We start from the raw sequence: 8,557 nt of genomic DNA, 5'->3' as shown, positions 1-8,557 counted from the left end.
TGCTTGAAACTTGGTACGGTTGAGCATGCCGCCGAGCAGCCCTAGCGCCGTTGAGCTTCACCTGAGCAGCCCTAGCGCCGTTGACCTTCACCTGAGCAACCTAGCAGAGCCGCGACTGACCACCGAAGCTCTCCCCGTCGTAATATGTGTCGAATGTGTGTACATGATAGGTTACACACGCATCAGAGATACCGAATACGAGTGCTAGATTTGTAAATACGCCGATATGTTGTCTCTTTTAGCAAATATGGTGACGTATGTTGTCTATGTTTTCATTTTTGCCCCTAGTTTCTAGTCGGGTAGGGGCAAGGCGAGATTTTTTTTTATTTTAGCTTTTTTAAATTAATATTTTAAAAATAACACGTGAGATATTAAATTTTTAAAAATTAATCTTTTTTGTCACGTCAAAGTATATGATGTGACTCACAACTTGGACACGTCAATGCATGTGGCGTGATCAAGATGTCCATACAAGTGTCCCGTCCCGACGTCTTGGCACGTGACCTCTTTTGTCACGTCAAAGTACATGGTATGACTCACATCTTGATCACGCCATATGTATTGATATGACAAAAGGGATTAGTTCTTGAAAATTTAGTGACTCTCGTACTCTTTATAAAATATTAATTTCAAAAGAACTAAAATAGAAAAAATCCGGCAGGGTAGGGTACCGGGCCACAATTTGTTACCGGGTCATGAACCTCTAGCTCTTAATCAGCAAAAGAGACCTCTTTATTAAAAAAAACCCAGCAGTTGCTTAGAAGGTGTACAATCATCTGTTGTCAAATGCCTCCCAGCAAACAAAGGTTCGTCGTTTGCCAAAAAAAAAAATCATCTGATGTTCATAAAGGTGCCTCAATTAAAAGTTATTTTACTGTTGTTCAGTGTGGTTGTGTAATCTGGTTAACTACGAGAATGTATACTAATTACAGTATATTTTAGTGTCACATCTCTGTAAAAAACACTTTCAACTAACAGTTATACCCGAAAGTAGGGGAAAATATATGTGTTGAAAGAAACTACAGTGCCAAACAGGCCTAAAACAATTGATTTATATGGATATTATGAAAAGCTTTAGGTACATTTATTGTTTCGAATGATCCTGATACATTTCAATACCAAATGGAGCAATATGAAATAATTAACTATATCCGGATTTTCTGATAAATGATGTACACGAAACAATAGGAAAAAGGAATGAAACAATCTCTTCAGGATAAGAACTATACATATAATGTTCCCCTGACAGTTTCTTATTGTAAGTATGTTCATGTAGAACTACCGATACTGACCACAGACATAAATTTAAGATGTATCCGCGACAAAGTCCTGGATCACCGTGCGAACCGCGACTGGAATTCTCACCGAGTGGGTACTGCCATCTAACCATGTCAAGCTGCCAAATGTGTAGCCACCTTGCACCCTTTGCCTCGCCGTGATCGTCACCCGAAACGTTGCTTTCTTGCTACCGCCACCACTGAACCTGATCACAGACGGCTCCACAGACACATCCACCCCTGCCGGAGCTTCGACCACTCCTCTGTAAGTCACACCAACCGGCCCAACGTTGGTGACCGTCCGCCACACCGTGACAGAGCCCTTGAGGTCCGGCACAACGATGGATGGGAGATTGAGCTGGTACAGCTGCCCAACATAAGTCTCGCAGTGATCCTTGGGCCCAAGGGTGCAGTTGAAGAACCTGGTGTACTCTCTAGCGTCCACGTCGTAGACCAGGCCGGGATCAGCAGCCTTGTCCGGGTTCATGTGCCCTCCGCCAAAGTCAAACGGGTCGGCTAATTTCCTCGGAACCCCCTCTGCTTGGATCGGCATGCCGAAACGGTCAGTCACAGATGCTGCAAGCGACCAAAACCAAAAAAAGATTTGAGTTAGTTACAGATGATACGAAGAGTTCCTTTTACACACATAGAGCATTGACAATGAACCATATGCTTGCCTGTGGTGACGATGGCGGACTTGATCATGGCGGGTGACCAGTCAGGGTGAACCGACTTGAGCAGCGCGACGACGGCCGAGACATGTGGGCACGCCATGGACGTCCCGGACATGAGCACATACGAGTTGCCTTTAGCTGCCAAGATGCTGACTCCGGGTGCAGCTACGTCGGGCTATTCAAATTGATGGGGAGAGAGACAAGTTTAATTTTACACATTCATAAGCCGGCGATCGCACGTATCATTGTAAATGTAACGATGCATAGCAGATTGCAAGAGCTTGTCACCTTCATTATGGCAGGAAACACGGGGCTCGGGCCTCTCGACGAGAACGCGGCGACCCTCGGCGACAGAACCCCGCTCCCGACGACGCTCACGGCCTGCGAGATCCTCACCACCGGCGTCCTGCACGCGGCAAAGAACAAGCATTAGCTCCGCGTGGCCGTGCCACGGAAGAAACACGCGCGGGAATCTCGCTTACTCCGCGCTGTTCGCGTAGGACGCGATCCTGTGTGCAATCTCGAAGTCCACAAGCACGCAGGGCATGGAACCCGCGCAAAAGGTGTTGGTCTCGAGGAGGTTGCTGTTGTGCTGCGCGAAGATCAGGCCCTTCGCCCCTGCCTTGAAGACGCGGGTAGCGGCATCGATGAATCTTTGTCCTGGCGGCCATGAGGACGCCGCCCGCGGCGCGGAGCACAGCACGACCATGCCGGTGACGTTGGTGGATGTCAGAGACTTTTCGTCGCAGCTGCACAAACGGTCAAGTTGCCATTGTACAGAGTCAAGGTTCAGCAAAGCGCACAACTGCCAAATTTGTTCTGTTTTGTGGCTAGCTATTAATTCATTTCATTACCTGTCCGCAGAAATAAGCGCGTGGAAGTCGCTGGTATTCACTGTGGCATTGTAGTAGAGTGATTGCCCCTGGAAATATAACCACATGAGTTCAAGTAAACTACTGTAGTAGAACATTATTAATTGCAATTTAATAATTGAGTAATTTCACTGCATCTGGTTAAGAGGCATCACTAGTTCAAAGATTATGCTACGTACCACTAGCTTCTCGTTGTTGCCGAGCGACATCACGGTCGGGAAGGACCGATCAATGGTGCTGGCGGCCACCGTCAAGACCCACGGCACGGCATTCCGCACTGTCTGCGCCGCGGGGCCGTCGTTCCCGGCAGCTAACAAGACGGTGATCCCTCTCGCCACAGCGTGAAGCGTCCCGGGAATCTCCTCACTGGAGCTCAGCGACAGCGAAAGCACGTCCACGCCGTCATTTATGGCGTCGTCGATGGCTGCAAGTACCGCGGCACTGCCGCACGAGTCTGTGCCCCAGCACGCCTTATAGACAGCCAACCGAGCGCGGGGCGCCCCACCGCGTGCCACGCCGGAGGCCAGGCCGCCGAAGCTCACATTCCGGACCTGGCCACCGGCGATCGTCGAGGCCACGTGCGTGCCGTGGCCGTTCTGATCCCTGGCCGACATGTACTCGCCCTTGAGATCATCGGGGTCCACGCCGCCGGTGTACCACCGCGCGCCGATGATCTTTCTGTTGCAGCTCGTGGCGTTGAACGCCGTGCCGTTCTGGCATATGCCTCTCCACCTTGCCGGTAAAGGGCCGTATCCACTGTCTTCAAAACTTCTTGATTCAGGCCATATGCCTGTAATATATGCATCAATCCATTAGGTGTCTATGGTTAAAATTTTAAACATTTGATTTCCAAATCAGGTAGCTAGAAGTGTGGTTGCAAACCTGAATCAACTACCCCTACGATGACATCTTCGCCGTACTTTGCTTTCTTGAGGAGGTCTGACGATGACGATTGGTAGTAGTCGATGCCAAGAAAATCCCAACTCCGAGTTGTATGGGTTTTGTAATGAGTGTTCGCCTTAACACTGATGACTCCAGGTAAACCTACGTCGAAACATTTCTTAGCTGCACTGATCATGTGAGTAATTATTCAACATGTTCTTACGATCTTGTGTTTGATTATTACTCGCAATTGTCTTGGCTTGGGATTCAGTGAGTATTGCTGCGAAGCCAGAAAACCCATGCTTGTAGCTGTAGACTATGGATTTCAGTGCCTCATCCTTACTGTTGCATCAGAAACATGAGAAAAAGGAAGTAAATATAAGCAATCATTTGTGATTTGCGGTGATGATGCAGAAATGGCAGCTTGAACTACCACAGTACCTCCCAAGAACAGATGCGAGTACGTCGTGGTGCGACGCGGTGACCACCGATGGATCGTCGTGCTTCTTCTCCCCCATGTAAACAATGTAGAGCTGAAATTTTTTATATAAAATTTTGATGTAAAAGTATCAGAATCCAGAACAAGTGACCCTCGTAAAGAGATGAAGCGAATAAGTTACACAGTTTCTGGCAAGAGAAAGCATATATCTTACTTTGCTCGAAGCATTTGCTGAAAGAGGCAGGACAAGTACTAGCGCCAGTAGCAAAGCAAAACAGGAAGCTGATCGCAAATCCATCTCCGGTTTCAGTGAGTTTGTGTGTTGTCTCTGATTTGGTTGCCTTGTGCCCTCTCATGTATAAATGTATATATAGCAGGCTAGCAGCCAACAAGAACCATGAGGTACAAGAACAATACATACTTGTCCTTCTTTGCACGCGTTGTTAGGTTGCACGCGAGTAAGACTAAATCAGAGGTTCATACGGAAAATGGAAAACTCCGTTCCTTGATTTGGTCCATCACGCTTAAACAACTACTGAACCATGCAGATATAGTATTCAGGTTTCATATATGTAACTCAGATGCAATGAACTAATCAAAATTTTCGATGACAATGACCTTATCAAATTTGAGTAAAGAAGTGGATTGAAGTTGGGCAATTAGTCTATGTAAGCAATTGACCTTACTCGGAAGCTTCATGAGCTGCTCCTTGAACTTATAGGACCTAGTCTCGCTGCAGAGGTTAAGTAAGTGTCTCTGTGTCACGTACTAATTTAGGTGGCCATATTTTGTAATGAAATTGTCAAAAGAAGTCTTTGACAGGATTGGTAGTCTTCGGACGGATATGATTCGGTTTGTTTCTTCACTGACAAATTAATAAGGGAGAGAATATTGTTCAGGTGATTGTTTTTAAGAAAAATTACGGTCAGTGATTTCAGCCACTGGATCTTCATCCGACGTTTCTCTTTATCTCTTCTTCTTCTGATAACAAAACTGCCCCTGTGCTTCTTCCTCCCCTCCCACCAGCATTACATTGCACCCCTGCCTCACCCTGCTCCCACCAGATCCCCACCGTGCTAACTCGATTTCGCCAGACAGATTCCTTGCCTCCCACGTCGCTAGAGGCGGAGCTCGGACAGCAACCCAGGGCCGCTGCCTGGGCTTCGCCTTTGCCTAGTAGGAGTTGATATCTGCATGCAGCTACTATTCTCCAAAGGTAGAAAAGTATGCATGCAGGTATGCTGCAGTAAGCTAATTCATTCCATGCAGAATTGCTTTCGCACTAACGATTTGATTATAGGTAAGCACCATACTTTCGTCTCTATTTATGCAACAAGTAGTCTAACCACAACAAACCCTGGGCCGCTGCCCGGGCTCCACGGGGGCCCGCCATAGAGAATAGGCACTGCCAGCTTAACTTTGGTAGTTTTAGCCTGGGTAAAATCGAAGTTTGGCCTCCAAAATTTCTAGCTCCACAATTGCACCGCCATCGCTGCTCGCTAGCTATCCTCCACCACCCGTGTCCGGTGGTGTCCCGCCTTGCTGCCCCGCCCAATGTGGGTCGCCTCTGCTGGGCTGGCTGCCTCCCAAGACGCTCCCTCTAAGCCCAGAAGTAAAGGACTCCTCTCTGGAAGCAAACCACCGTCGCCAGAGTTCACGTTCGTTGTTGACTGTAGGATCCTCCAATTTTGGTCAACTGTATTTTGGGAAGTGCGAATTAATAAAGGTACAACACGCATTACCTGAGCTGAAATCTCCAACAATTACTGAAAACAATAGTTATTTGAGTTTAAAATGAATTTTATGTTCAAGTGTCTATATTCCTGCAAAATATTGAAGTTTTTATTACATAAATGAAGCTTCTTATCTGCCTAAAAGTGGATTAAAAAATTGTATACTAATTTGAGTAAAAAGGTGCACTTCTGGGCGAATTTGGCTATAGAAAATATCTGCTGGAGCGCAATGAAAAAACTGATTTCTCTTGGTACACACTCTCTCTCTCTCTCTATGGTATTTTGCAAGGAGACACCACTTGCCTCTTCCTCTCGCCTCTTCCTCTCGCGGTTAGGGACAACACATTCATCGATATCTCTAGCAGTGGATCCTCCCGTGAGACCTACTGGCACGTCCTTTATCGTCTTGGGCAACACCACCGCTGGTTCCGCCACCACTTCCCACCACCCCATTCACCTTCTAACACCAGCACCCTCCTCTGCACTGCGGTCAACAGGGCCACCGCTACTTCTTGCTCAGTGAACTCGAGGGGCACCGGTGAAGATGGCACCCTAACTCGGTGAACCAAATCTCTAGCCTTGCTAGAGCGTCGTCAAAGAGAAGGACGACACCATCAAACTGGAACATGAATCACGGTGAATCTTGTGATCAACCATGATTTGATATGTATCTTTGTATAGATAGTAAGAATCAATCCCAATCACATAATTGTAGGATGGTTGTTTGCCTTGTATATCGCGTTGTAACCCATATATATATATATATATATATATATATATATATATATATATATATATATATATATATATATATATATATGAAAGACACACCAGCATACATGGTGATTACGGCAAATTATTTTCTAACTAGCCCCGATCCTATCTACCGACACGACATCATGTCCACCACGTGCCGTGACCTTATTCACTGTCACTGCGCTTAGCTCCACCTCCACTGGTGTGACGTTACCCACCCTTCCGTCGCCTTTGTCCTTCAGTGGCCTCCTCACTGTCAGGCTCACGCGCGCCAATTTCCTGTTGAGGTAGGCACAGGTGATGCCTGTGCTGTCCGGCCAAGGCCTGTTTGGTCACCTGGATGGCACCATGGTAGCTCCCCCTCTGATGATGACCGAGGGGACGGATGAGGCGGCCCGGCAAGTGCCCAATCCTGAGTACATGTATTGGTTTCAGACTGACCAGATGGTTCTCGGAGCTCTTCTCTCCTCCATGACCGAGGAGATCCTTGGTCAAATGCTCTCCTTAACCTCGGCACAGGCAGTGTAGACTGCCCTCCACTCCATGTTCTCCGCGCAAAATCGCTCGAGTTTCGTCAACATCCAGTGCCAGTTGGCATCATTGAAGAAGAACGACATGAGGGTCACCGAGTATTATCACAAGATGAAGGGCCTCTCCGACACCATGGCCATTGTCGGCCACCCACTGCAGGATGATGAAGTGATCGGCTACATCATGGCGGGTCTTAGACCTAAGTTTGATCTTTTGATGGCGTCTTTAACTGTCCTCAACACCACCGTGAGTCTTGATGATTTTTATGCCTTTCTCTTGAGTTTTGAGGCTCGGCAGCAACTTCGCAATTCTTTGACTGGTGATTTTAGCTCCTCCGCCAACAATGCCACTCGCCTGGGTGGCTCTTCCTTCACTCCTTTCCCTCGCCAGCAGGATGGCATTGCTGGTCGTGTTGCTCGTGGCGGGGGTGCCAAAGGTCGTGGTCGTGGACGTGGTGGCGGTGGTCACTACCGTCCTCAATGTCAACTTTGCGGCAAGTTCGGCCATGAAGTGCTCAAATGTCACCAGCGCTTTAATCATGCTTTCCAGTCAGACGAGTCCCATGGTGGCTATCATGCCGACAACTCTGCATCAACTGACGATGTGCATTGGTATGCAGACACAGGCACAACGGATCATCTCACCAGCAACCTCGATCGCTTGACTATGCATGAGCGCTGCACCAGCAAGGATCAAGTCCAAGTGGCTAATGGTGCAGATTTGATGATTTCGCATAATGGTCACTCTATGATTCCCGACTCTACTGTTCCTCTTGCTCTTAAAGATGTTCTTTATGTTCCTCATATTAGTCATCATCTCTTATCAGTTCATAAACTCATTTATGATAATAATGTGTTCGTCAAATTTCATAAGGATTCTTTCTTTGTCAAGGACACGGTCATGAGGAAAACAATTCTACAAGGTAGAAACCGTGGTGGTCTCTACCCCATTCCATTTGGTCGCACGTCTTCATCGTCTACTCATCATGCTTTTGTCGGTGTCAAGGTCTCATCCCACCAGTGGCATCAACGACTCGGTCACCCCTCCTCAAGTGTCGTCCAGTCCGTAGTGGGCTCCAATAATCTGCCTTGCATGCCTAGTCGTGAGCCCTTAGTTTGTGATGCTTGTTAGCGTGCTAAAAGTAATCAACTTCCATACAATAATTCTACTCGTGTAACCTTTGCTCCCCTAGAGCTTATTCATACCGATGTTTGGGGACCTACTCTTCCTTCCTCAGGGGGGGGGGGGGTTCAAGTTTTATGTGAGCTTTGTTGATGACTACAGTCATTTTTGCTGGATCTATTTGCTTTGTCATAAGTCAAATGTTGAAGAAGTGTTTTATATGTTTCAAAAGCATGTTGAACGTTTTCTTAATTCCAAAATTTGCATTGTT

The 8,557-nt window shown here is 47.2% G+C and overlaps 1 protein-coding gene across 1 annotated transcript; it reads right to left on the bottom strand.

The window, feature by feature from the left end:
* Positions 1-1,062: 1,062 nt before the first annotated feature.
* On the bottom strand, positions 1,063-4,480 carry LOC133917457 (subtilisin-like protease SBT3.9). Its single transcript, XM_062361356.1, has 10 exons — positions 4,359-4,480; positions 4,147-4,238; positions 3,950-4,047; positions 3,706-3,867; positions 3,003-3,613; positions 2,806-2,873; positions 2,434-2,700; positions 2,240-2,357; positions 1,955-2,126; positions 1,063-1,853 (listed from the first exon to the last, which is right to left on the bottom strand). Exons 1-10 carry the CDS (start codon positions 4,440-4,442, stop codon positions 1,306-1,308), a joined length of 2,220 nt encoding a protein of 739 aa, XP_062217340.1. The 5' UTR covers positions 4,443-4,480; the 3' UTR covers positions 1,063-1,305.
* Positions 4,481-8,557: the final 4,077 nt, after the last annotated feature.

Source organism: Phragmites australis, chromosome 5, assembly GCF_958298935.1.
Source record: "Phragmites australis chromosome 5, lpPhrAust1.1, whole genome shotgun sequence".
Lineage (NCBI taxonomy): Eukaryota > Viridiplantae > Streptophyta > Magnoliopsida > Poales > Poaceae > Phragmites > Phragmites australis.
This window is presented reverse-complemented; position numbering and strand designations above follow the sequence as displayed.